The sequence below is a fragment of the Trichoderma aggressivum genome (assembly GCF_033847375.1).
Source record: "Trichoderma aggressivum f. europaeum strain CBS 100526 chromosome Unknown scaffold_039, whole genome shotgun sequence".
Taxonomy (NCBI): Eukaryota; Fungi; Ascomycota; class Sordariomycetes; order Hypocreales; family Hypocreaceae; genus Trichoderma; species Trichoderma aggressivum.
The window spans coordinates 98,234-124,918 of record NW_026946405.1 but is presented as its reverse complement, the minus strand read 5'-3'; the positions used below and the strand labels follow the sequence as shown (position 1 = coordinate 124,918).

The 26,685-nt window shown below is 51.0% G+C and overlaps 7 protein-coding genes across 7 annotated transcripts; 4 read left to right on the top strand and 3 right to left on the bottom strand.

Annotated features, from left to right (window-relative positions):
- Nucleotides 1-3,679: 3,679 nt before the first annotated feature.
- Triagg1_8194 (uncharacterized protein) lies at nt 3,680-6,053 on the top strand (the record flags this gene model as incomplete). The annotated part of the gene is made up of 4 exons (XM_062903013.1): nt 3,680-3,719; nt 3,823-4,280; nt 4,613-4,857; nt 4,997-6,053. The coding sequence occupies 4 exons, from the start codon at nt 3,680-3,682 to the stop codon at nt 6,051-6,053; spliced, it is 1,800 nt and encodes a 599-aa protein (XP_062752823.1).
- Nucleotides 6,054-7,558: 1,505 nt separating this feature from the next.
- Triagg1_8193 (uncharacterized protein) lies at nt 7,559-8,938 on the bottom strand (the record flags this gene model as incomplete). The annotated part of the gene is made up of 1 exon (XM_062903012.1): nt 7,559-8,938. The coding sequence occupies one exon, from the start codon at nt 8,936-8,938 to the stop codon at nt 7,559-7,561; it is 1,380 nt and encodes a 459-aa protein (XP_062752822.1).
- Nucleotides 8,939-13,892: 4,954 nt separating this feature from the next.
- Triagg1_8192 (uncharacterized protein) lies at nt 13,893-15,108 on the bottom strand (the record flags this gene model as incomplete). The annotated part of the gene is made up of 3 exons (XM_062903011.1): nt 13,893-14,586; nt 14,647-14,900; nt 15,043-15,108. The coding sequence occupies 3 exons, from the start codon at nt 15,106-15,108 to the stop codon at nt 13,893-13,895; spliced, it is 1,014 nt and encodes a 337-aa protein (XP_062752821.1).
- A 1,141-nt stretch (nt 15,109-16,249) lies between these two features.
- Nucleotides 16,250-18,517, top strand: Triagg1_8191 (uncharacterized protein; the record flags this gene model as incomplete). The annotated part of the gene is made up of 4 exons (XM_062903010.1): nt 16,250-16,444; nt 16,537-16,837; nt 16,899-17,440; nt 17,504-18,517. 4 exons carry the CDS (start codon nt 16,250-16,252, stop codon nt 18,515-18,517), a joined length of 2,052 nt encoding a protein of 683 aa, XP_062752820.1.
- An 833-nt stretch (nt 18,518-19,350) lies between these two features.
- Triagg1_8190 (uncharacterized protein) lies at nt 19,351-20,683 on the top strand (the record flags this gene model as incomplete). Its single annotated transcript, XM_062903009.1, has 2 exons — nt 19,351-19,634; nt 19,699-20,683. 2 exons carry the CDS (start codon nt 19,351-19,353, stop codon nt 20,681-20,683), a joined length of 1,269 nt encoding a protein of 422 aa, XP_062752819.1.
- Nucleotides 20,684-21,284: 601 nt separating this feature from the next.
- Triagg1_8189 (uncharacterized protein) lies at nt 21,285-22,415 on the bottom strand (the record flags this gene model as incomplete). The annotated part of the gene is made up of 5 exons (XM_062903008.1): nt 21,285-21,471; nt 21,540-21,646; nt 21,705-21,874; nt 22,138-22,202; nt 22,261-22,415. The coding sequence occupies 5 exons, from the start codon at nt 22,413-22,415 to the stop codon at nt 21,285-21,287; spliced, it is 684 nt and encodes a 227-aa protein (XP_062752818.1).
- Nucleotides 22,416-24,326: 1,911 nt separating this feature from the next.
- Nucleotides 24,327-26,172, top strand: Triagg1_8188 (uncharacterized protein; the record flags this gene model as incomplete). Its single annotated transcript, XM_062903007.1, has 4 exons — nt 24,327-24,408; nt 24,480-24,511; nt 24,612-24,691; nt 24,786-26,172. The coding sequence occupies 4 exons, from the start codon at nt 24,327-24,329 to the stop codon at nt 26,170-26,172; spliced, it is 1,581 nt and encodes a 526-aa protein (XP_062752817.1).
- Between the last annotated feature and the right edge of the window lie 513 nt (nt 26,173-26,685).

Sequence of the window (26,685 nt, the reverse complement as noted above, 5' to 3'; positions counted from 1 at the left end):
GTGCCAGATGCATGTCGCAGCACACCAACCATTGACGGTCAAGTTCAGTTACTGGCATCGAGACTTGGAGCCGGGAACATGTCCCGCTTACCCGCCTCGACCCCTCGGAATGATGCTTTTTGTAGATCTCCTGTGGCAAATGATAGCATAGACTTGTCCCCGGAGAGATTCTGGCCAACGTAAAGGCGTAATGTTCAGCGTCAAACAGCATGTCTCACCTTTCACCTCGCTCAGACAAATCACACTATATCGGCCAGGTGTGCGATCGACTTTGCGCCCGCAATGAGGCGTCGTGGTTTGCGCATCACAGCCTCGCTTCTGTTAGGTCAAGGTTACCGGAGATAGTAGCTGTCGGGTCCATCTGGGGAGCCATGACGTTGGAGAGTTTCCTACTCATGGAGTACGTAAGGGGTGTGCATTCGCATACTGATGTCATGTACAACTTTCGCCAACAGCCTAAAATGTTCAGATTAGGTTGCGAAATTCTAGAACAAAGATGCAGTACTAGGGTGCCATGGCGTTGAAGCAATGGTTCTCTTGTGGCTTTAGAAAAGATGTTGATTTGGGCCAGGCTAGAGGATCATGGCAATGTCATGCATGATCATGTATCCAGAAACGACGTGAATAGAGTCAGCCCGATGTGACCATACCGGTGAATGTGGTGACTACGGCAACAGACAGAACAGACCTAGTTGGTGCGTACTAACGCAATCATCCAATTTTAGAGATCAAGTGTATAAAGCTGAATCTTTGTCGCCCATGATACATCCGTGATGCCTTCACGCGTTCATGCAATTATCAATCATCAATCAGGTACGCGGCTGCGATTCGAGCTCCACCGTGACGTAGGAAGCTCAATGCTTGAGTGGATGATAAAGGCAATCTTGGGGAGTTGTAGTCTAGATAGGCACCGTATTCCCCAGGTTGGGAATATAGTTTTGTTTTGTTTGGTTTGGTTTCCTATTCTGCTCGTTTGCTCAACAAGCTCTGCCATGATGCATACGTAACGTAAGCGAGAGGATCGACAGGTGTGCATACTCGTACCCGGGCCAAGGAAGCTTGATCAAGTGGGTGCACGATTCCCAAGCCAAGTGAGCCCGGAGATGGCATCAATCCCAAATGGGCAGATCCGCCATGAAGCGATTCACACTCGCCTCTCCCATGATCTTTATCCCATCCCATCTCATACACGTGCAGTGTCCCTCCATTCCGGCCGAGTCTTGCATCGATGCTGCTTCAACGTGAATCATCTCAGGCACACACACACACACACAAACACAAACACATAAAAAAAAAAAGGAGTAGCCGAGACATGTTGCAGCCCTGCAGAGGCGATACAGAAGCAAGGCAAATGTACTTTGTCTCTCGGGCACGGCGCCGACGCTATTGGTCGCGTGGCGCCGCAGAGAGAAATAGAGAAATAGAGATGACGTCGATTGCGGCGTCATAATCGCGGATCAAAACCGCGGCCCCGCCAAAACTGCCCTGGCACCTGCTGCATGTGCCTCCCCTCCCAAGTACCCGCTAGCAGAAGACGGCCTGTGGCCGGCTGAGATCGTGATGGAGCGATACTTGGTTACGGTGGTATCTGTGCTCCGTGCTGGCAGATTTGCTTTGTGCCCAGTGCCTTGGCATGGGTCATATACATGTGTACATAAATGTAGATGTGCGTGTATGCGCGTGTACCGTGCCGGAGAGATGAAGAGTTGGTTCCCTGGTTAGTTGAATTGACGCGGCGGGTTCCTTGCTTTGGCTCAGCTTGCAGACGGGCAGATGAGGGAGGAGGCTGGCAAGGCAAAACATCAGCACATTAGAGGTAGTCTAGGTATAGTAGATACTTGTCCTCACGGGACAGAACGGAGCAAAATGGGCACTCGTCGGGTCAGGTGTCGAGAAAAGCATCCGCCCGTGTCGACCGAGAATTCACTTGGAGTCGATGCATGACACGCCGCGGTGGTGCTCCTTTGGCGGCTGACTGCACCTCGCCACCGGCATTGCAAATCACATCAACCATTGATGGACGCCCATAAACATTGGGATTGAATCCTCCTGCTGTCCCGTACGAGTACCGCACCGTACCGTACCGTACCGGACTGCCGTACTTGGAGACTCCTAACACGTACACGGACGGAGTACTCCGTAGCCTCGAATCCGCCCCGCGCGGTTGAATCTGCACGTCCTCCTGCACTCTGCAAGCCTCTGCGGTCTCGACCCGTGTCCGCAGCGTTGCCCAATGCCTGACGGCCAGAATATCCTGCTGGATTACCGGGGCTGCCCAGGTCCAGGCAGGTCCAGGCACTTACATCTACCTACCAGGTAGCCCGGGGAGTAGCATCATGGACGGTAGCAGGCTAGACTAACGTAGCGAGTGTCTAGTCTGCCTGTAAGCAAGATTACCGCCCGGCACAGGTACCAACTGCATTTGCTTCGTGTCGTACTGATCTTGTTTTTCACCTGCAGATGGGACGTGGAATGTGACCCGGGCTGGACTTGGGGCTTCTGGCCTCTTCCATCTGCGCGTCGTCGTGCATTTGCAGGTCTTGGGACTTGTACATGTACGAGTACGAGTACATTCCATGGTCGAGGAAAAGGAAAGTTGGGTGATGAAACAGCCGTTGCTGTTTGGTTGGGTGCGTCATCAACACCCAATTTTTTTGCAGTACTTGCCTAGTACATGGATGCGCATGACGGTAGGTAGAGCAAAAGTAGGCAGCAAGGCGAAGCTCAAGTCGCGTAAGAGTGAAGAATAAAAATAAAATAAATAAAGTAATCATTCAATTTAAAGATGCCATGCCCAGCCTCGTCTCCAATGATGCCCTCCTCTTCTCCTTCTTCGCCCTCCCCTTTCTTCTCCTCTTCTCACTACAACTCTCCTCTCGATCGCCCGCTCTGCTCTAGTAGCTGCCAAGTCTTCTGCAACAAACAGCTGCCGAGAAACAAGGACCAGCACTAAAAGGAAAAAAAGAAAAAGAAAAAAAAAACCCTCCAGCTAGCACAGCACGCATTACATAGCACTGAACCCACTACCAACCAGGTCCTGTTTAGCTGCTGTCTGCTAGCCTCTTGTAGGCGCAGCAGCCGCACGTCACTTCCACACACTTGGATTTACCGCGCCGGAACCATCCATTCAGTCACTAATAAGTCCCTACACCACCTTCTTCCCATCCCGCTGCAGCAATTCTCTTCCTCTTCTTCTCTCTTCTCATCTTTCTCTCTCTCATCATTTCTTCCCCCTTTGGCCAGCGAGCAAATTCTCTCCTCTTCACCATTTCAGTTCGCTTTGCCCGTCTGCTTCGACCACTCGCCTCTCCGCCATAGAGTCTCTCGTCAGCCTAGAAAGGGGAAAAAAACCAGGCAAAAAAGTACCACCACGTTTTGCTTGCTTGCAAACTCATTTTAAAACCCCGCATCATCGCACACCATCCGCGCAGAACCCACGTTGGGCCATTTCTCGCTATCAGACACTGCTACAGTTCCCCCCCAATTCATCTCATAATCTGACCCTCGGCAAACACGCTGAGCTTGTCCATTTCTCATCATTTTTTCTTCTCTATACGCCAAATTACAAGAGCACTGAGGAAGCAACTTTTCAATTGCGCAGCATAGAATCAATCGTCCGCCTGCTCCAACTTGTACCTTTCACCGCGCCGTCGCTCGTCAGCGGCGCCTCTTTTTCACCATGTCTACGATTCAACAGCTCAAGAACTTCATTCGCCATGGTATGACCAAAGTCTCTTCTTTTTTATTTGGCATGCTGTGCAGCTGCAGCTTGTAATCTTGAAAAAGTTTCTAATGTAGTCGACTAACTGAACTTGATGCCAGGCAAACAAGCACGCACTACTTTCCCCGAAGAAACGCGCAAGAATGAGGCCCCTCAATCTATACCACAGCCGCCCCCAGAGAAATCTGTTCCAACAGGTCCTGTGTATGGCAACCCTGCCGGACACCAGGAGCCCCTCGCAGCATACTCGGAAGCACCCGGCGATCAGCAGAACCGCGCGGCGCAGGCTGGCCATGCCGCAGCTCACCATGCCGAGCCTGCTCAAGTCAATGGTACCAAGGGCATAAGAGTTGACGAGGCAAACCTGGCCCAAATCATCGCCGAGGAGAATGCAAGCAAGAGCAAATTCCCCAAGTATCCTGACCTGGAACGCTGGGAGCTTCTCGAAAAGATGGGCGATGGTGCCTTTAGCAACGTCTACCGTGCACGCGATTTGCATGGAGAACATGGCGAGGTAGCCATCAAAGTCGTACGCAAGTACGAGATGAACCGTATGCAAGTAAGTTGTATCAATTTGTTTGTCTTCTTCTTTTCCTTGTTGTTGCTTTTGCCATGATATCCAATTTCCTTAGCTGCCTCATCTCTTGCTCCATCCCGCTCTTACCGACAACGGAGGGGGGTTTCCCCTGAAATAGGGAAATAAACATTTACATCCAGATTTCAAAAAGATTCCAAAGGCTGCAGAGGTGCGACATTTTTATTTCCTATGTTGACGTCCTTCGTCCCTCGCTCGGAGGGTACTTACTATATACTGCACACAGAGCCAGAAGTTGTGGCCTCGAATGCATGGACATGATGGTGCGGAACTACTGATGCTAACTGTCAGTCTAGCGTTCGAATATCCTCAAAGAGGTTCAGATCATGCGCCAGCTCGATCACCCCAACATTGTCAAACTCATCGAATTTTCCGAGTCCAAGCAATACTACTACATCGTCCTGGAGCTGGCCCCTGGTGGCGAGCTGTTCCACCAAATCGTACGACTGACCTACTTCAGCGAAGAGCTGTCTCGCCATGTCATCGTCCGCGTCGCCAGAGCGCTCGAGTACCTTCACGAGGAGAAGGGCGTCGTCCACCGGTGAGTCTTGGCAGCCACTTTGTCTCATTTCTAAGCAACCCAGACAAAAGTAGTGGGACAGGGGATGGTCCCGCTCTGACGTCATGGCTTCACCTTTTTGCCCAGACAAAGGCAAACCTGTGCTGACACATCCTTGCAGTGACATCAAGCCCGAGAATATCCTCTTCAACCCGATCCCATTCATTCCATCCAAGCACCCGAAGCCCAAGCAGCCAGGAGATGAGGACAAGGTCGACGAGGGCGAGTTCATCCCCGGCCTGGGAGCCGGAGGCATCGGCGAGATCAAGATTGCCGACTTCGGTCTCTCCAAGATTGTTTGGGAAGCACAGACCATGACTCCCTGTGGTACTGTTGGCTATACTGCTCCCGAGATCGTCAAGGATGAGAGATACTCAAAGTCGGTTGACATGTGGGCGCTGGGCTGCGTTCTCTACACTCTGCTCTGCGGATTCCCGCCCTTCTACGATGAGAGCATAGAAGTGCTCACCGAAAAGGTTGCCAAGGGCCAGTACACCTTCCTGTCGCCGTGGTGGGACGATATCTCCTCGTCTGCCAAGGACCTCATCAGCCATCTTTTGACGGTAGACCCCGACAAGCGCTACACCATCAGAGAGTTCCTTGCCCACCCATGGATCCAGGAGGTTGGACCGACTCCCCGAGACGAAAAGGCTCCCGGAATGGTGCCGCTTAAGCAATTCAACGCTGCTCACTTCGAAGAGTCCGGCAAGCGATACGACTTCCGATCTCCCGCAGCCGTCAACCTTCGCGAGGTGTTTGATGTCAGCTATGCCGTCCATCGCCAGGAGGAGGAGGCCAAGAGAAGAGCGCAGGTCGGTGCACGGGCTGGAGGTGCTGGACGCCCCCTTGGAGGCCTCAATGAAGAAGAGGAAGAGGAAGAAGAAGAGGATAGCGATGATCACATGGATGTCGACAAGGATGATGCCAACAACAAGACTCAGGCCCTGGAGCAGAGAATGCAAAGAGCCAACATCCAGGATGACACCACCCATACCCGTGGCCGCGAGCGGGAACGAGCTGGCGAGAAAGGCTATGGACAACATTCGGCAGCCGTGGCCGCTGCCGCGCGACAACAAGTGCGGGAGAGACAACGCCAGAAGGGCGCGTTTGAGCTCAACCTCGACAACGCAACGCTTCTGGGGAAGCGAGGCAAGAAGGTTCCCGTCATGGGAGCATAGAATCTCGACGTGGCGGGGCCATCGGGGCCTGCTACACCACCAGGAATACCTGCCGTCGATGGAATTTTTGACATTGACGTGTCACCTACTGCAAGCGAGTCCGTGGGGCAGGGCGCCTCGTCGACTCGCAAGCAGGAGTCCTTTATACGCGACATTTTACAATCAGGCATTGCGAGCGCAGTGGACAAGAAAGAGAATGTGCCCGTCGCATCAAATGGGACGCATACGGCTTGACGCCGTTCTAGGAGGCGTATTGGCGCAACGTGGCAACTGGGACGGAAATGTTCTGAGCGTGATTTTGTTATCTTTTGTATCCAACTTGCTCCATCTTGTAGAACAAGGACATGGAAGACCGGGGATTGATGTTTTTTTGCAAGGCAAATTTTAAGACTGGGCAGGGAGTTTAGGCATTTGCGCCGTGAGTGTGTATTTTGTTGGTTTCTTTTTTTTTCTAATTAAAATTTGAATGCCCGTACAGATACATGGTACGGAGAGATTTGACTATACTATAACCTTGCATACGTTTCTTGATTCCTGATTTGCTATTTCGTTGTCTGTGTTGATATACCGATGTTACTTAACAATACCATGGAGATACACGAGTGTAGGACAAAAGTAGACAAGAAAGATGGTGAAACAAAATAGTCCAGTCAATGGATATGGTAGTACCTAGTAGGAGACTGACAACTCGCAGTTCTCGGTGACGCCCCCCCTTTCTATTGTACAGATGAACTATCAATCTATGGTTATGGATGTGTTCAAAACAGCCCGCTTTATTTTTTTTGGCTGCTTTCACATTTTGCCGCGTCTTTCCCTCCCCTTGCTTGATTCTTTAAGTCTTAATTCTTGATTCTTGAAAACTGTGTGTCTGTGTCTTTTTTTTCTTAGCATGACATTGTCATCCCGTCTCTTCTTTGCAGCGTCAATCTCCTTATTCATCAAAAAATATTAGAAAGAGCTCTCTGTGTTTCATGTTATGCGTAGAACAAACCCCTTTCCCCTGCCCCCCCCCCCCCCCTAAAGCCATATCCGGATTTCCATCAAATCGTTTCATTCTTGGTACAAAAGAACTCCGCCGTGTTTAAAAAAAAAAAAAAAAAGAGACAGTTAAGGAAAATAAAAGTTGAAACACCAAAAAAAGTGGCTGAGAGAAGAGAAAACAAGGAAAAGGATATCGTGGCCAAGTTGATTACCGGTCATTCTGGACGGCAGGTACACAAAAGGAAAATAAGAAACGAGATCCAAAAGACAGATGAAAGATGATAATAAAGGAATTTGAACCAAAAAATCCGTAGATTTGGCTCTCCAGCCCATGACGTACCCGGCGTTGGGCAGTGAAATAGAAGTTCGAAATAGGACGAAATAGAATTGGCGCGCTGTCAAATCGATCGTGTGTGTAGATAGTTGAGTATAAGTTGTTTTTCTCTTAGTTCAAAGATGGCGATGGAGATAGTGATAGTGATATGGAAATAAGCTCATGGCGAAATTCATGGCGGATATGATATTCATGTCCACGACCTTGACTCGTGGCGATTTGATAATGCCCTCCTTGGTAGCGGCGGAGGTCCCAGTGGCTGTATATGAGGTATAGAGTTTGCAGGAGAGAGAGGCGGATAATGGTGATACGATGAAAAAGGCGGCGGCGGCATCTGCCCGGTAGGCGATATCAGAGGCGACGCGAGAATATACTGTGGCGAGAAGGCGCCGGTTGAGTGGGAGAACTCCGAGTCAGACGTGGAAGGAGACGAGAACGTCGACATCATAGGTCGGACGCTCGGTAACCGCTTGGTGACTCTGCGAAGAGATGGGGTCGTGCCATTTTCGGAATCTGAGAGATCTGAACCGTGGTAGCTGTGCCGGGTCTGGCTCTGGCTGAAGGCAGGGTTATAGTTGTTGGCAAAGCTCTGGCCGTAGTTCTGGCCGTAGCCTTGGCCAAAGCCTTGACCATAGCCTTGACCATAGCCTTGATTGTAGTCTTGGTTGTAGCCTTGGCCATAGCCCTGGTTGAAACCTTGACCGTATGGTTGGCCGTACCCTCCCTGGCCGTACCCTTGGCCGTATCCTTGCCCATAATTCTGGCCGTAACCCTGGGAATAGTTCTGACCATAACCTTGGCCGCCATAGTGCTGGTTATAGTTTTGGCCGTAACCGTAGCTGTGATTGCGGAGATGACTATTGCTGCTGGCGTTGTTGAGGCTGTAGCGGCTTGCCGAGGTCCGGGCCCGCGGCCGTGGAGGAGGCATGCTCTGGTCGTCGGGCTGCTGCCAGGCCATGAGGTTGCCGTCGCCCTGAATCTCGAGCCCGGCAGCTTGGAAGAGCGGCACAGTCTCGGGGTAGGACAGCGTAAAGGGGATCCAAAAGGAGCGGTTGATGATGTCGCGCGCGCGCTCCGGCGTCAGGCGCTGAACCGGGTCTGTGGGAGGGATCTCAGCCATGCGCTTGAGGGTCCAGGCCAGGTACCGCGCATAGAGGGCCTGGCGGTCGGTGGACGACGAGTGCAGGCGGAAGACGTAGCTGCGAGCAATGGTGTTTGCGATGCTGGGCAGCGTCACCATGCTGGCCTGGCCGGGTCCGATGCGCACCACCTCGAGCGCCTCGAAGCCGTTCTTCATGAACTTGATACACACGGGGCACGAGCGGCCGCTGGCGACGCGCACGCTGAAGCCGTCGGGGTTGTCGGGCAAGGGCGTCATTCCCTTGGCCAGCGCCCAGCAGCGGATGGCCTCCTTGGACTCCTCGGGACAGGTGATGCTGACGTGGTCGGGCGAGTATGCGCGGTAGCCATAGTAGATGAGGGCGGCGGTTCCGCAGACGGCGTAGGGAATGTGGTCGAAGAGGCGGCCGACGCAGTCGATGACCTCGTTGACGGTGGCCACGTCCATCATGGTTTACGGCGCTTGATTTGTTTATTTCGGGTTTCGGATGGCGGCCTTGAGCAAGGGAAGCGAACGTGCTGCCGCTCCAATGTTTGCTGAGGCTGGTGACGATGCTCGGCTGGCAACGCTCTTGGTGTTTTGGACAACTCGCCGGCACCACCACGGCCACCACAACACGACGGGCTCTGTTGGTGAAGCGGTGGTGGCGATCGCAGGGCCTCGGGGAAATAGTCGTCAATAGTTCGTAGTTGTAGGCGTTAAAATGCAGAGGTAATGCTGCGGACAGACGTGGAAATGCTGGGTGGATGTAAGTTGTAGCGGGACAGGTGCTTGCTTCTGCTAGTTCGCTCAAAGACCCCCCGTAGCCCCGACGCACGAAATGCCGGCGCAGGGGAGGATGCGAAGATGCGATGCTTTTTGTCTTTGTTGTGGCTCCTGCAGGTGATTGATGGCGACGGCGATGACAGCGGCCACAGCGCAGGACAGGACAGGGGCTGGGGCGAGCAGGGTTAGGACAGACCAGACACTATGCAACTCGTGGTGACGATTGAAGGTCGAGTCAGTAGACAAGAAGAAGCCCGTTCGCCACGCTGATTGTCGTGTCGCAGTGAAAGGCAGCAACAGCAGCGGCAGCCTCAACCATGCTGCTGAGCCGATTGAGCTGAGCTGGGCCGAACTGAACAAATGAAGTTGTTCGACGCATGCATGTCTTTGAAGAAAATGAATTTCTGGTTCTGGTTGAGTGCAAGCGTGCGTTCGCTGCGCCGCCCCCTGCAAAGTGTTGACACTGTACGGAGCTGGCGTGGATGCGTAGCCGCAGCGGCCTGGCGAGTTTAGCGGGCCTCAGTTGGTGCCCCGGTCCGTGTGTTAGCGGTCTTGCGCGCCGCTGTTGCAGCAGCACTGGAGCAGGTTAGCATTGAGTGGTCCATGGTCCATAAGGTCAGGTAGAGTGCTACCTGCTCTGTGGTGCTTGGCAGTGTAACTCGTGCATACAGCATACGTGGAGGTGTTACCTTGGCAGTACCTGGGCATGGAGTACTCCGTACGGTGGTGTACTAGTAAGGTAAGCAGGTTCTTCATTCCGTGTGGTCACTGCCGGGAGGCTGCGCGCCTCTGCCGCAGCTGATGATATTGATCAATTTGACTTGGGCGCCGAGGCCGTCGTGAATGGCGGGAATCCAGCGGTGCGGCACAGTGCGCGGCACGGCCTCTGCTGCACGGCACAGCTAAAATGGGCTTCTGACGGGCCTGAGTGGACGGGGGACCGTGTGAGGTGCAGCAGCTTCGAATCCTGCTCCAGTTCTTTGTCCCACAGCACAGCACAGGGAAGGGCCCCCCTTGTTTTTGTTTTCGTCCCGGTGCCTCGTTTAGCAGCACGCACACTGGGGCTGCTTTTGACTGTTCACTCTTTGACCGGGTATGAGTTTGATGATTGATCATGTTCATTCACGAGTTGATGTCATCAAAAGTACGGAGTTGAAGGCGCTTTGTTCTACCTAGCTGCTGTGAGTGATACGAGTACGAGTGTGCCTAGGTAATCACAGCCTGATACACTCACTACCACCTCCCATTCACCCATCGCGTTCACCAATTCTTTCTACTACTGCATATTCCTTTCACACGCGTTCCAACATTTTCATTCGCAGCCGCTTCCATCTTCTTTCGTCCAACTACATACTCAACCATTCCCCATCCAACTCGCGATATGCAAGCCCGCAGTAGCCGCACAGTGGTTGCTTGTACCCACCGCCAGAAAACCCCCCCGATGAATCAGCCGTCATCTGAGACCGTGGCCTGTTGCCGCCAATGCACTGATTGGCCCCCGGGCTCTGCGTGCTTTTAGCTTCCAGGGGGGGGGGGGATCCCAGTGCCCTTCTCAGGCGCTCCGGAGACGACAATCCATGCATTTCTCGCAAGGGGAGAGGGAGGGGTCGAGGGGTCTGAGGGCTGAGTCGCCGCCAATCGAACCAGCGCCGCCTGATGCCAAAACCACCGTGTGACTACTGCCAAGATGCATCCCAAATGCCCAAGCGAGACACAACTTGCAGCCTTTTTTTTTTTTTTTTTTTTTTTTTTTTTGCTTTTTCTGTCTTGGATGAGTGGCGAACCAACACACAAGGCAAGACAGGGAAAACGTAATGCTATCCCTTTGAGTGCCAGGTGGTCCAACCTATGTATTGTATCCACTTTTATTCAACGCTAGATAGCTATATTATAGGACTTTATGTACTAGTAAGAAAAGCCATACTAAAATTACTAGTAACTGTTATTGATAATACTTTTAAATAGATATTAAAGATATTATAATTTAAAATAAATTTAATAATGAACTTGACGTATGATTAAATAATTGCTAAATTAAATAACCGGCTAATAGTAATATAGTCCGGCTAAACTTTAACCCAGAGCCCTTATAAGGGCGTTATTTTAAACCTTTGTAAATTTAATAATATAACCCTATTATTAACACTTTACTAATAACGCCACTATTACTATTCCAGCTATTCCTACTTTTATTAATTACAACTAAGTAGGCTACCTTTATAAATACTAGTATTTTAGGTTTAAAAGGCCCATTAACAAAGGCGTTACAGAAGCTTAACTAAGTGGCTATAATAGCTAAGGAAATCTACCTTTAGCTAGCCCTTGTAATTTATATAAGTATTTATAAAGAAATTAAAATAGCTAATTACTAAAAGACCTTATAGTTAGGTAGCTAACTTCTAAGCTACCTTATTACCTAGTTTTTTATATAAAATTAATTTTAACTGCTGTTCTAATACATAAGGCTATTTAACGCAGCTAAAGAAGACTGCTTAATAACTTATAAGCGAATCTACGCGTGGTTTACTTATTTATAAGTTATATTATATAAAATCTATTGCCTAAGTACTAAAATAGCTGTTAATAAGTATATTTTAGCTTTTTAAGGCCGGGCCCGCAAGAAGGTGACGATTCTGACTAAACTAACGCCTATAGGTTATAAAAACTAGGTTATAGCGTAATATGGTTTTTTTTTAAGGTAGATTTAGTATATGCTATAAGCTATTAGCTTTTTAAAGCAGAAGCAGAAGTAGTAGTAGTAGTGGTAGTAGCCTAAGAAGAAAAATACTATAGATAGTTTTAATCTGATATAGTTAGTGGTTATTGCCCTAGTTAATCTGCTGCTTAAGGCTAGCTACTATGTCTTTTTAAATAACTTATTTTTATTACCTTTACTTTTCTAGGTCCTTTATTAGCAAGGGATTAGGGCTACAGGCACTTACTATATAAATTATAGTTTATATTAGCCCTTTATTACTATAAAGAGAAAAGATATAAAAGGCAACTACTGGCTATATAATAAACTTAAGGCTATTTTAATACTAAATAAAATAGTTTATATTTAACACCTTTACTAAAAAACCCTTTATTAATCTATCCTAGGTTAATTAAATAGCTTAAAAAGATAATACACTAGTTTTACTTTTATTAACTATTTATTTTAGAAATAAATTTTAATAATATATATAACGAAGACTTAATATAACACAGCTGCAGGCCTAACTAATAAAGTAAGCCTTTAGCTAAGAAAATAAAAAAATAATAACCTAGCTATTTATTATAATTAACTATAATAACTATATAGGTGCTGTAAATATAAGTAATTAGCTTTAAAGCTATTAAAGCTACAACTACCACTTTTAATAAGGTAGTTAGTAGTTAATTACATAGTTTTTCTTACTAGACGTGGCCCTTGTTAATAACTATTTTCTTTAGCTATATAGCTAGCTAAGTTAGAAATATTATACTACTTAAGTTAAGTAGCAATAACGCTTAGTTAATAATATCTATGAGATATATAGTAAGGCCTTAAAGCAACGGCATTTACAGGCTGGAGACTAATTTACACTAATTTTACAGTATAATCACATCTACTAAAGAAAATAAGACTGCTGTATAGCCTACTAAGGCTACTAAGTCAGTCTAGTAAGGTTAAAAAAGCAAAAACCCCTTGCAGAAATAGGTAGAAATAACCTTAATTATAACGCCCCAAGGACTTTAATAGGTTGTGATAAGTGTGATATAGCTATTTGTATTAGGTCTAATTGCTGGGACTTATATCACAGGCTAATTTTAGCGGGTAATTAATATACCTTTAATTTACGGTAATTTAATTGGCTATAACCCTTGTCGGGTACTTAGGTTGGACCACCTGGCACTCAAAGGGATGCGTTATTTCATTTCGTCTTTTTTTTTTTTGTTGGGAGTTCGCATATGCCGGTGTACCTGCAGTGTTACTCAATAACGCACATCATCACGATACACACACGAAGCCCTCAATTCCAAATCCTGCGAAATCCAGTCACCGTGGACATCATTTTTGAATTTTCCTTCGTGGTCGTCCCTTGCAAATGATATCATCGCCAGAGCTGGCAAACACACCACACTAATACGGAGTACCGTTGCCGTTAATATGCAACCACCAATTCTACTTGACACTTCAGCCCAACCGCAACCACAACTACAACTACAACTTGTCAAGCACAAAAATATTAAACCCTAAATGGAATAAAAAAAATAAACTTCATTAAATAGTGACATGTCATGAATCGTGCTGCCCGACGACGGCTTCACGTCCTGGTGCAAGGGAGCCCAAGCATTCCTCCCAGAGAAGCGACAAACGACGACAGAGGCTATAAGCTCATGGTCACGCAAAACCACCATCTGACCGGCCCAGAGACCCCCAAGTGGTCAGAGTCGCCCATCGCTCGCGGCTACGCTTCTCATCGCCCCGCGTTCTTCCGACCACGACTGCAACGGCGGTGTGCGAATTTTTTTTACAAGTCCCCTCTTCCTCAAGCATAAGGCGTGCCCCAGCCAGCTCCCATGTGAGTGCACGTGTGTGTGCAGCAGCGGTGGCACCCAAGATATAGTGCGAGCGGGTGATGATAATGGCTGCCCTCCTTGCTTTGCTACTCGTCTATAACTCTTCCTCCGTCTCCATCTGATCGCCGTTGGATTGGGCAGCCACCCCCAGAGCTCCATTCTTCTTGGGCATTGTCGCCTCCTTGTCAATCATCTGCCTTGATACCGACACAATGTTGTCTTCGATCAGCTCCTGACCAACGTCCTCCAAGTGCTTCTTGGGATCCAGCTTGCCAACGTAGCGGGTCTTGAGCTGGTCCTTAGTCAGCTCCGTCTCCTCCTTGACTCTCTTCTCGTAGCCGTCTGCCAGGCTGACCAGCCTCTGCAGCCGCTCCTTGTTCTTCTGTCCCTCCGTCCGGAAGTCGTCCATCTCCAGAGCTTCTGTCCACACGTGCTTGTGGAGGTTCATCAGCATGTTCTCTTCCAGCGCCGTCTTGCGGTAGTTGATCGCAATCGAGTAGTAGTGTCGGTTGAGTCCGTGGATCAGCGCCTGGATGGACGGCTTGTTGAGGTGGCCGAGGTTGCTCGTGCTCTGACGGGGCTCCTGGCCCATCATCAGAAGCTGGGGGTTGATGAGTCGGAAAGCATCAATCACAACCTTGCCCTTGACCGACTGAATGGGGTCGACGACTACTGCCACCGCACGCGGGTTCAGCTGCTCAAACGATTGCTGGGTGTTGATATCAACCGACGACAGCCAGCAGCCAAAGCCAGGGTGCGAATGGTACCACCCAACGACTGATTCCGGTCTGTCCGCCTTTGTTAGCCACAGCTGTTGCAACACCTCCGCTTGCGGGATGTCAGCCTACCTTCCAGTTTGCCTCAACATATCCATCATCTTGGTCTGGAACACAGGGTCGACAGCTTCAACACTAACGCCTGTACCGCTCTGTGGCATGGCAAACACGTCCATGACCTTGACTGTGAAATCGTCGACGAACTCGCCCAGCATCAGGCCCATGACCTCCATCGGCACACCGGCGCGGCCGTGCCGGAGCATCTTCAGCAGGGCCAAGGATGAGATGTAGACGGTTTCCGAGTTATCGATTAGGCTGGTGTTGTCCTGTAACATTCCCCATTAGCCACCTGTGTTCTTCCTCTTCCCTCTCTGTTCTTTCAGATCCACCTCAGTTGCTCAGTTTGCCAAAGCCACCGGAGATGCGAGAGCTTCGAGCAGTTGTAATGACGGATAAAGGAACGCTTACTGTGCCAGGCGTAACTCCTCCCAAGCCCATGCCACCTCCGCCCAACAAGTTCCTGAAGCGCTCCATTGTCTAAGGTGATGGGGATTGAAGATGCGTATAGAGGGGAATGGAGAGAAATTGAAATCAAAGATGTCGCGGTGATGCAGCAGCAGGCGTGTTGTGTGTTGTTCAAAGCTTGATGTTTGGAGCCTGCTAGGTAGGGAGCCCAGGCCTTGACTTAGTACTAGGCAGCTAGCCGCTGATATCCAAGTTGACGCAGTTGTTCGGCAGCCTGCTACCAGGGTCGATTGCTGAATAATGAGGTCACGTGAATTGCCGCTGCCAATCCGCAAATCCCAGCAAGCGGGGGACAGAAAAACCGAGACTAAGAAGATTATAAACGCCCACGCGTTAAATTATACACCTACTCTTCTTATATCTACTACTATATCTCTATTCTTTTTAGTATCTACTACTATATCTTTATCCCTTTAGTATCTACTACTATATCTTTATTCTTCTAATATTTACTACTATATCTCTATTTTTATAGTAATTAGTATAGTCCCTTTATGAGGGAATACTTAGTATATAAATATATATATATATAGTAATAGTTACTATAAGAATAAAAATATAGTAGTAAATATTAGAAGAATAAAGATATAGTAGTAGATACTAAAAGGATAAAGATATAGTAGTAGATACTAAAGAAGTATGTGCCTATATTGCTAAATGTATGCACTTATTCGTTTTGCGGTCTTACTTTTTCTGATCTCCACTTGCCCAGCAACTGCCATGGCGTGGTGTGGAGTACATGCGGAGCACGTACAAACTGTATGATGCAGCCTAGTATCTTTCTGTTGGGCCAATCCGAAGCCGCCGCCAGATGACAAACATTGATAAAAACTTACAGCCTCGTCGCCGCAAAGTTTATCCGCGTCTCTGCACTCTGCAGCGGCCTTGCTTTTGGCTGCCGCGCTTCCCTTACAACTTTCGCCGGCTACCATTTACGGTCAACTCAGCTCAGCTTTCTCTCACTTTTCTTTTTACATCGCCAACACAAATCATGCGGAGGTGCCTTTGACAAAAAATCAATCGCACTGCCGCTTCGTCTAGTTTCTAATTTTTCTTATCCCATCAAACCGGCATCAATCACAATTCTACCGACCGACGCCTCTCGATCTCTTACAGACAACAGCTCCTTGCATCATTGCAGCTTTTCCAGATGGGTGACAGCAACATGGCGGGACTCGGCTCGGTGGCCCTCAACGGGTCATCACCGAAGAAAGTCGCCTACTTTTACGATTCGGATATTGGAAACTACGCCTATGTCACCGGTCACCCCATGAAGCCTCATCGTATTCGATTGGCTCATAGTTTGATTATGCAGTACGGCCTGTACCAGAAGATGGAGATTTACGTATGTGAAACAAAACTCTTGTTCTTTTCCTTTCATTTGCAGTTTTTGGCCCGTCAGAATTGTCGTGAGATGTTGGCTAACATGGCAAACAGCGCGCCAAACCGGCCACCCGCGGCGAAATGACCCAGTTCCATACCGACGATTACATCGACTTCCTCCAAAAGGTCACCCCTGACAACATGGATAGCTATATGAGGGAGCAAGGCAAATACAATGTCGGCGATGATTGCCCCGTGTTTGACGGCCTTTTCGAATTCTGTGGCATCAGTGCCGGCGGCAGCATGGAGGGCGCAGCGCGTCTCAACCGACAAAAATGCGACATTGCCATCAACTGGGCTGGCGGCCTGCATCACGCCAAGAAGTGCGAAGCCAGTGGCTTCTGCTACGTCAATGGTGCGTTTTGTCTACTACAGTCGCCACCATCAGCATACCCAAGCTAACTGCCTGATCACAGACATTGTTCTCGGAATCCTCGAACTTCTTCGATTCATGAAGCGCGTTCTCTACATTGACATTGACGTTCACCACGGTGATGGCGTCGAAGAAGCTTTCTACACTACCGACCGTGTCATGACTGTGTCATTTCACAAATATGGCGAATATTTCCCGGGTACCGGCGAGCTGCGTGACATTGGAATCGGCCAGGGCAAGAACTACGCCGTCAATTTCCCTCTCCGCGACGGCATCACCGACGAATCGTACAAGTCCATCTTCGAACCTGTCATTGAGAACGTCATGAAATACTTCCAGCCAGAGGCTGTTGTTCTGCAGTGTGGCGGTGACAGTCTTTCCGGCGATCGTTTGGGCGCCTTCAACCTGAGCATGGACGGACACGCTAACTGCGTCAACTTCGTCAAGAGCTTCAACCTGCCCACATTGGTCCTCGGCGGTGGTGGCTACACCATGCGCAATGTGGCCCGAACCTGGGCATTTGAGACTGGTGTCCTGGTCGGCCAAGAGATGGACCGGGCCCTACCATACAATGAGTATTACGAGGTATGTTCCAATGAGCACTGTTTACCACCCTTCTCGTGATTTGTGAGCTGACATAGTGGCCAGTATTATGCTCCCGACTTTGAACTCAATGTTCGAGCCTCCAACATGGAAAACTCCAACAGCAGGGAGTACCTGGAGAAGATTACCGCTGCCGTCATTGATAATCTCCGCCAGACCGGCCCCGCCCCATCAGTCCAGATGCAGGATGTCCCCCGTAAGTTTGGTGGCATGACTGATGAAGAGGAAGCCGAGCTGGACGACCTAGACGAGGACGAGAACAAAGACGTCCGAATGACTGAGCATCGCTGGGACAAGCGTGTCCAACACGAGAACGAATTCGAGCCCAGTGACGATGAAGACCTGGCTGCTGCAAATGGAGTGACTCCCCGGAATGGCAACAACAAGAGAAGCTATACAGACTTCCGCAAGGGAGAAAATGAGGACAATAGCGCGCGCGCTTCCCCTGCCGTTGCTGCTGACGCTTCCACAAATGGCGGTGCTACCGAAGGCCCAGCTGCAGAGGATTCTCAGGATATCAACGATGACACCATTGAAGACTTTGCTGCAGGCGAGCAGGAGAAGGCGTCTGTAGATAAGAAGGCAAAGCCCAAAGAACCCGAAAAGGAAAAGGAGACCGAGAAGGAAGCCGAAGAGGAAAAGGAAGCCGAGAAAGAAAAGCAAGAGGACAAGGTGGATGAGGATGGAGATGTCGGCATGGCTGACTCGGAGCCCAAAGAAGAGATGACCATCAAGAAGGAGGACGTTGAGCCAGAACCAGCGCCGGAGCGAGTCCCCAGCAAGAGCCCCATGGTGGAGGAGAAGACGACGGAGGAATCCGAAACGGCAGCCGCCCCTGCTCCACCTACTGAGCCTGCCGAACCTGCTGACGCTGCCGAGCCTGCTGAAGAAGCAGCTGTCCAGGAAGAGGAAAAGCCCTCCGAGGCCGAGCCAGAGAAGAAATCTCCCGAGCCATCTTCCGATGCCAAGGAGAAGGAGGCGGAGGCCACCGATGCCATGGAGGTCGACCAAGAAAAGGATGAAGAAGAGCCGAAGAAGGCCAGCACACCCCCCGCCTGAGTCTGTACCAGCATGAAAGACAAGATGCATAGGGTGAAGGGGGCGTACCAGCGATTTGGTTTATACGGAGTATCTCTACTCCAGTTCGATTGATGCAAATCACGTTGTAGGACAATGGGAATCGGGGCGAGGGAGGCGTTTCCGGCGTGAGGGATACTGACAGGCCAAACGACGGATGGCCATGATAGCTTGAGCCATCTGTCAGTGTCTCTTTCTAACTTTCAGTTGGTTCATCTGTTTTCTTTTTCTGATTTACACACGGAGTCTATATCAAGAGCGTATAGTAGAATAGTACCACAGTTTACTCAATCAATGTCTATTAATTGAACATCTCCAAGTCTTGGTACCTTGTACCCTCTGCCTCGCGATGGTCGCCCCGCCCCCACCAGTACATGTACAAGTTGAATGGCCACCGAGATTCTCCCGGAATGCAAGCCGGCTGCAAGGTACCCACCAGGCTTTTTGGTGATGGCAAAAGTTTTAAAAAAAAAGAGAACAAAATCAGGCTCGTGTCCCACCACGATACCAATTCCCACTGTGTTGACCTATCGCCCCGACTAGACAAGAAACAAAGAGAGAGCGAGGCTCTACCATCAAATCACTTCCAATGTCAATGTAGCGCCAACACAGTCATCAACCACCGCCTCACCGAGAGGGACACCGGGTGACTCAGAAATCTCAATCTCCATCACACATTGAACCATCCACGGCGTCTTCACATCTTCCGCTACAACAACAGCAAACAAAGCCGAGGGATCGTCTCATCCCAACGCCTTTTCCGCCTCGCGCAGGCTTTTTTTTTCCCTTTCCTTTCCGTCCACCAGTCTCCGAAAATGTCGGCCTCGACTTCCGGCGCCGGGCCCTCGAGGGCCAATGGCAACGATGCCGACGCTGCGAAGCTGGCGGTGCTTAAAGAGCTGCTGTACGAACGGTGCCGGGAAGAGGGCGACATGTTCTCGCAGGACGACTTGTTGCGCATGGAGGTGATTCCGAACCGCGACCTGCTGCTGCTGGCGCGGGTCGTGCAATCGCTCAGCGACGATAAGCTCTTTATTACCATGAGGGAGGCGTCGGGACAGGTGCTGTGGAAGTGGCGCGACAAGCAGGAAGCGCACAAGTGAGTCTGAAAGAAGAAGAGGGAAGACTTTTCGATCTGGAAAAACTGGCTAACGTGAGGGCAGATACAAGCAGTGCACAACAGACGAGCAGGTCATGGTGTACTCACTCATCGACGACTCGGGCGGCGACGGCATCTGGACCCAAACCCTGCAGAAGCGCCTCAACATGCACGACTCGGTCCTCAAAAACGCAATCAAGCAGCTGCAGGCAAAGGGCCTCATCGCGCCCTTCAAGAACGTCGAGCACCCCAACAAAAAGATGTACATCAAGGCGTCCATCCGGCCCAGCGACCGCGCCACCGGCGGGCCCTGGTACACCGACCAGGACCTCGACGAGGCCTTCATCGAGGACCTGCAGCGCGTCGTCTTCGACTTCATCAAGCGGCAGAGCAGCTACCACAGCACCCACGCCGGCGCTGCAAAACAGGCCGCCCACCACGCGCAGGTGCCCAAGAAGGGCATCATCAAGGGCGGCCTTCACAGCGATGCGGCAAAGGGCAGGAAGCGCGATGCCACCGAGATGGAGGCAAGGCCCGTCGCTCCCACAACAACAACAACAACAACAACAACAACAACAACAGTAGCAGCAGCCGCAGCAGCAGCCAAGAACAACAACCCGTCCGTCACAGCAGCATCCCGCAGAGAACCCGCCCTGCTGCCCCTGCCGGCGGGCTACATGGCCTACCCGACCGTCCGCGACATCGCCCGCCTTCTCTCCTCCAGCGGCATCACTAATAACACTATCCTGTCCGAGGGGGACGTCAAGAAGCTCGTCGACGTGCTCGTCTGGGACAACCTGGTCGAGCCCATCAAGGTCGCCGGCAAGGTCGGCTACCGCGTGTCGCGCATCGCCAAGCAGTCCGTCGAGAGCTGGGCCGGCCGCGAAGACCCCTCTGGCCGCGGCGGAGGCCCCGAGCTGTACATGAGCCCGCTGACCGAGGCCCCCTGCGGCCGGTGCCCCGTCTTTGACCTCTGCGAGGAGGGCGGTCCCGTGGGACCCAGCAACTGCGAGTATTTCAAAAAGTGGCTCGGGAAGGAGATTTTCTAAAAGGAGTGCGGCCCAGCGAGGGCCTGTGTCTGATATCAAAATTGCATCACTTGGAGTTTTTTTCTTCTTCTCTTTCTTGATTTCTTCTTCTCTTCTATGGTTTTTTTTTTTTTTTTTTGGAATAAGGATATCCCCCTTTGTATTCAATGGAAATGTATATACTGCTTTGTTTCTACATCCAGGTACACTTGGGCACTCGGCGCATAACGGGGGAGGTATATCATGCATGTAGTAGGCAAGCTATTTGCACAAGATTGAACGTAGGAATCTAGTACTCACTCTAATTGAGGCTCAAAACTAAAGACGTCATTTCACATGTCTTTGAAAACAAACGATTCTTTACATTATTTACGGTGTACAATTGGCCATTCATAGGTACGAAATAGCATGTAGCACATGGGGAGCTTCGTATCCACCGTCTCAATTGTTTGATGCAATGGAAAACTTGTATTTTTTTATGCTTTGCAGCACCCTGAATGACTGGCTAAAGGATATGGCGAGGTACCATTCGTAGCCTCTTGAGATCCGCCCCATAAATTTTCATGGTTCCAAAAACTGCCACCAAATGGACATGCAGAGCATGTTGCTTCTTTACACAAGCTTACAGGACACCGCTGGCGGTGATGGTAGGGCGGGGCTCGTACTTGACCTTGCCGTCATCACGGCCGGTGGCCTCGAGGGCAGCAACAATGGCCATGGACTCCTGGTCAGCGACCTCGCCGAAGACGACGTGGCGGCCGTTCAACCAAGAGGTGACGACGGTGGTGATGAAGAACTGAGAGCCGTTGCTGTTTTTTTTATGAAGAGTTAGATGCTGGTGCTGGCCCATTGATGACGTATCCTGGGTTAAACTTACGTGTTGGGGCCGGCGTTGGCCATGGACAGCAGACCGGGGCGGTCGTGCTTCAGCTGGAAGTTCTCATCGGCAAACTTCTCACCGTAGATGGACTTGCCGCCAGTGCCCTAGAAGTGGTGTCAGTCAACCAACGGCTTGCAATTGTGCTGGCAGAGGCGGCCATACGTTACCGCGGGTGAAGTCACCGCCCTGGAGCATGAAGTTGGGGATGATTCGGTGGAAAGAAGAGCCCTGGTAGCCGAAGCCCTTCTCGCCGGTGCAAAGAGCACGGAAGTTCTCAGCGGTCTTGGGGACAACATCGTCATAGAGGGTGAAGTTGATGCGACCGGTCTGCTCTGTTATCCAAAGACGCATTAATGTCAAGCTTCACAAGATAGCTACAGGCAGATGAGGTGATGATTTGGAGAAGGGGGGGAGGCCCAGCCTGTATCCGCTGGTCCAATCAGACCGGCAGGGTGTGAGTGGGTGCCAGAGCACAAGCTCCAGGGCAGAGGGGGAAAAGGAGGTCAGACCGTCGGTCCAGCTCAATTCTCCTTCCATCGGGATCCCCAATAGAGACCGTCGGTGAATTGGCGCTTTGGGGCAGAATTGGACTCACCCTTGATCTCGGGGGTAGGACGGCCGTCCTTGAAGACGGGGCCCTTCCAGGCAATGTCGAAGAAACTAGATGCAAGACGTCAGAGGAGAGCGGCGAGGGCAGAAGCGGTGGCACGGGACTTACACTCTGGTGTTAGGCATTTTGGTGGGCTGTGAATAGAATCGAGGAGTCGCAAAGGTGTTCGTAGCAGCAATGCGTTGAGGGAGGGAGAAAGTTCTTAAGGCCGGGGAGCAGAAGTTATGGCGGGGTAGGAGGGGTTGGAAGAAAGCTGATCTCATTTTGAACGTGACTGGAGGGGTAACGTTAGTAACGGGATGTGGCCAATCAGCGGGATGAGACAAGGGCGACGGGTGGGGTGCGACGAGAGGAGCCAGTCACGTGGAGGCGGTCCAGGGTACGCGGCAAGCTTGACGTTTGGCGGCAAATGTAGCTTTGCGAGCTCTGAGAGCTTTTTTCAGAGCTTCTCTCACGGCCAATTGCCCAGCCATTGCCATCCGCCATTGCCATCCGCCACAGCAGCATCATCGCCGGGCTTCGCGCTGGAGACGCAGCCGGTCAGGTCAAGCAGCGCTCGGATTTGCGTTTTTCCCTCGCGCCGGAATCCTGCTCAATTGGACCGTTGGCTTCCGATGGCAGCGAGCTGACGTGACTTGGTGTGCGCCCAGCTGCAGGTGGGCTGTGGGCAGACGGTGGCGCTGATTGGACGGCCGGCGAAAGGAGCCCTTCCAACCCATTCGCACGGGCGGAGCTGCTCCGCCTATCATTTGGTCCATGCTCAAAGGAAAACTGGCTGTTTGGAATTTTCAACTGATTGGCAGAGAAAAAACCGGTTCAAAAGGCCGGGGCGAGCGGTGCGATTTGCTGGGCGGTGGCAATTGGCTGGTTGTCGAGGCTTTGTTGCGGCCGGCAGGTTTTTTTTTTTTTTTTTTTTTGTTGAGACGAGCCTCGGTGCTGGCTGGGTGCGCCTCAAAGCACAAAACACAAAACGCAAAGGGAAAAACTGACGACAAGGAAACGGGTGCAGCATACCTTGCAAGAGCTTGAGGTCAAAAACAATGTTTACAATGGGCAGTGAATCTATGCAGCAAGAGGTAAGGCAGCCTGGAGACCGGGGTTGATGGGACAGCTCGCAGGAAAATGAAAAGTTTTGGGTGATGTCAGTAGGTGAGGTACGAAGTGCCGTACCCCGGCGCTGGTGTTTTTGCCTGAAGTCTCAGGTTCAAAATGTAGAGTTGAGCTGGCGTTTGGTTAGTAATGGTACATGGATGTTGGTTCTTGGCCAGTACGGAGGACCGTAGCAAGTGGCGGACAGAAAACCCGAGACAAAGAGGATTATGAACACCTACATGATAAATTATACACCAGCCCGTTCTTTTATTATCTGCAACTATATCTACATTTCTCTATCAACTACTACTATATTTACAATTCTCTATTAATTACTACTATACTTATATTTCTTTAGTAATTACTACTATATTTATATTTTTATAGTAACTGCTACTATAGTTATAGTTAACTTCAGGTACTAGCTGAATAGATATTTCCTTATAAAGGTACTACATAAACTTAGTAATTAAGTAAGTGCTTATACTGCTGTGTGTATGCACTTATTTATTTTGCGGTCTCGCTTTTTCTGACCTCCACTTGAGTAGATGCCAATGTCGGTGAAGCGGGCAGTTATTTGTCAGAAGGGGAACTGGTCATCGAACCGATCAAAGGTTAAAACAAAAAAAAAGCAAACACGAGCACAGATAGAGATAAACGAGATAGACAGGGTACATGTTAAGCGAATACTGCAAAAACTAATCCATGTACTTCGTATCTACTACGGGACCTTGACGCTGTAAACTTCAACTTCAACTTCAACTACACATCCATATACTGTACCTCGCAACGCTTCTTCCACTGCTTGCCACAGTCCTAATGTACAAGTCGAATACTCGGTACTCTGTACTCTGTACTCGTCCCTCATCATGTCCGCTGCACATCACGTGACTGTAGCGCCTCTCTTTGCGTCCTAGCCACTGTCAGTCCAGTGGAGACTCCCCCCCAAGGCGCTTGTGTCCAGTTGTTCAGGCTCGGCGACACCGTGGAAATTGCCAGAGTCTCGTCACCCGTTTTGGCTCTTGAATCCCGACTTGCAACTTCTCCTCCGCCATCGTCGCCGCATCGATTCTCGCCCAAAAATGGATTTCAACGACCTCAAGAACACCGTGTCGAACCTGACCTTGTATGATCTCAAGGCCGGGTTCCGCAAGGCGCAAAATGGTACGCCGTCTTTCGCTGCCTAGGAGCAATTCGTCGGAAGGCGGATGGATGCTAACGCGAGCGGACACTAGCCGTCATGAACTACACGGAGATGGAGTCAAAGGTGCGCTCTGTCAATGCCAATGCCAATGCCGATGCCAATCTCAATGGCCGTGGCCGTGGCAAATGAGCCTCGGGATGTTTGCTGACATGTGGCGCGTCAGGTGCGAGAGGCAACAAACAACGAGCCCTGGGGAGCATCGTCCACCCTGATGCAGGAGATTGCCAATGGCACATTCAACTAGTACGCACGCGCAGGCCCTTCGGATACGCGGGGTTTTGTTCTTTGACTCTTTTGTTCCTGGCACGAGGTGACACGAGGCTAACTCCCAATGTAGCCAACAGCTCAACGAGATTATGCCCATGATCTACCGGCGATTCACGGAAAAGGCCGCCGAGGAGTGGCGCCAAATCTACAAGAGTCTACAGCTGCTCGAGTTCCTCATCAAGCATGGGTCGGAGCGCGTCATCGACGATGCGCGCGGACACATTACCCTCCTAAAGATGCTGCGTCAGTTTCACTTCATTGACCAGAATGGAAAGGACCAAGGCATCAACGTTCGAAACCGAGCCAAGGAACTCGCCGAGCTCTTGGGCGACGTGGAGCGCATCCGCTCAGAGCGCAAAAAGGCCCGAGTATCGAAGAACAAGTATACCGGCGTGGAGGGAGGCATGACTTTTGGCGGCGGCTTCTCGAGCGGCAGCGGCAGCGGACGCTTTGGCGGCTTCGGCAACGAGTCCAGCTACGGCGGCGGCGGCGGCGGCGGCGGCGGTTCTACGGAATACGGAGGCTATTCCGGCGGCGTATACGGCGATGGCGGCGGCTTCGGTGGCCAAGCAAGCGACTTCCGTGATACCCAGAACCGGTCAGAGAGATTCGAAGAGTATGATGAGTTTGACGAGGGCGAGCGGCCCGCTGCCAGCTCTCGCCCCCCACGGGCTTCAGAGCGCTCTCCGGCCAAGAAAGCAACAGCGCCGCCTCCCAAGCAGAAGGAGCCCGAGGTCGACCTCTTCTCATTTGATGAGCCTGCCCAGGCTGCTCCTGTAGCGGCACCAAGCAGCTCTGGCTTTGGTAACTTTACCAGCGCCAACACGGCCGCCAACGACGACGATGATGAGTTTGACGACTTCCAATCGGCGGCGCCGGCAGCAGCACCCTCAGCACCAGCGGCCCAGCCTCTATCGCCAACGGCAGCGGGCTTCTCGCAGCCCCTCTCCCCAACTTCACCCAACTACTCCAGCACTCAATTCGCTGCCCCCAAGCCGCTGTCGGCTCCTCAGCAGGCCGGCATCAGCCAGATGGTCAACATCGCTTCCATCTCACCGGCCAGCAGCGCCAACCCGACGCCTGCGGCTGCCTCGGCGTTCAGTGCGCCAATGCAGCCCGCCAAGTCCACCAGCTACCAGCCCACAGGACCAAACTACTTTGGCACTGTCCAGGCTCAGCCGACGGGAGCTTCAGTCTCGTCCATGACCCCGAGTTCCGGTCTGCAGCCCGCCAGCAAGTCCAACGGCAAGGCAGCAGCTGCTGGAGGCGGCGGCGACGCCTTTGGTGCTCTCTGGGGCAAGGCCAGTGTCGGCATCAAGAAGCCCAGCACTCCCACGGCCGGCCCAGCACTGGGCCAATTGGCCAAGGAGAAGAGCAGTGCCGGCATCTGGGGAGCGCCTGCACCTGCGCCTGCAGCTCCACAGGGGGGCTCTGCCTCTGGAGATTTACTTGGATAGGGAGATTTGTTGAAGTGGAGAGGCAGAGAGAGAGAGTGTGTGTGTGTGTGTGTGGTTGCGTTGGGCAAGGATGATAGCAAGGGGTCTAAAATAATAACTGTAGTGGCTGGAACATCTGTATCAAAAAAAAAGTACATATAGAGTTCAAGGCCATAAAATGCGAGCGATGAGGATGCAGCATTTTGCCATGTTGGGATCTTAGATAGGCGTTACGGGCGCGCATGTTGATGAATTCACGAAGAAACACCGAGTTGAAGCAGCAGCCAAACGGGAGAATCTCAGTCGTGAATGCAAAAGAACACACACAGTACAACAACGCGAGAGAGAGAGAGAGAGAGAGAGAGAAGAAGAAGAAGAAAACAGGTTTTTGCTCGGCGCATAGTCTCGCCATTCGTGTTTCACCTTTCACCTCGACACACCTTCTTACACGGTTGGAAATCCGGGCCATCTTGCCGACGAAGAGTGCGTTGGCTGGCTATTTTCCCGCTTCCTTTTTTTTTTTGGCCAAAATAT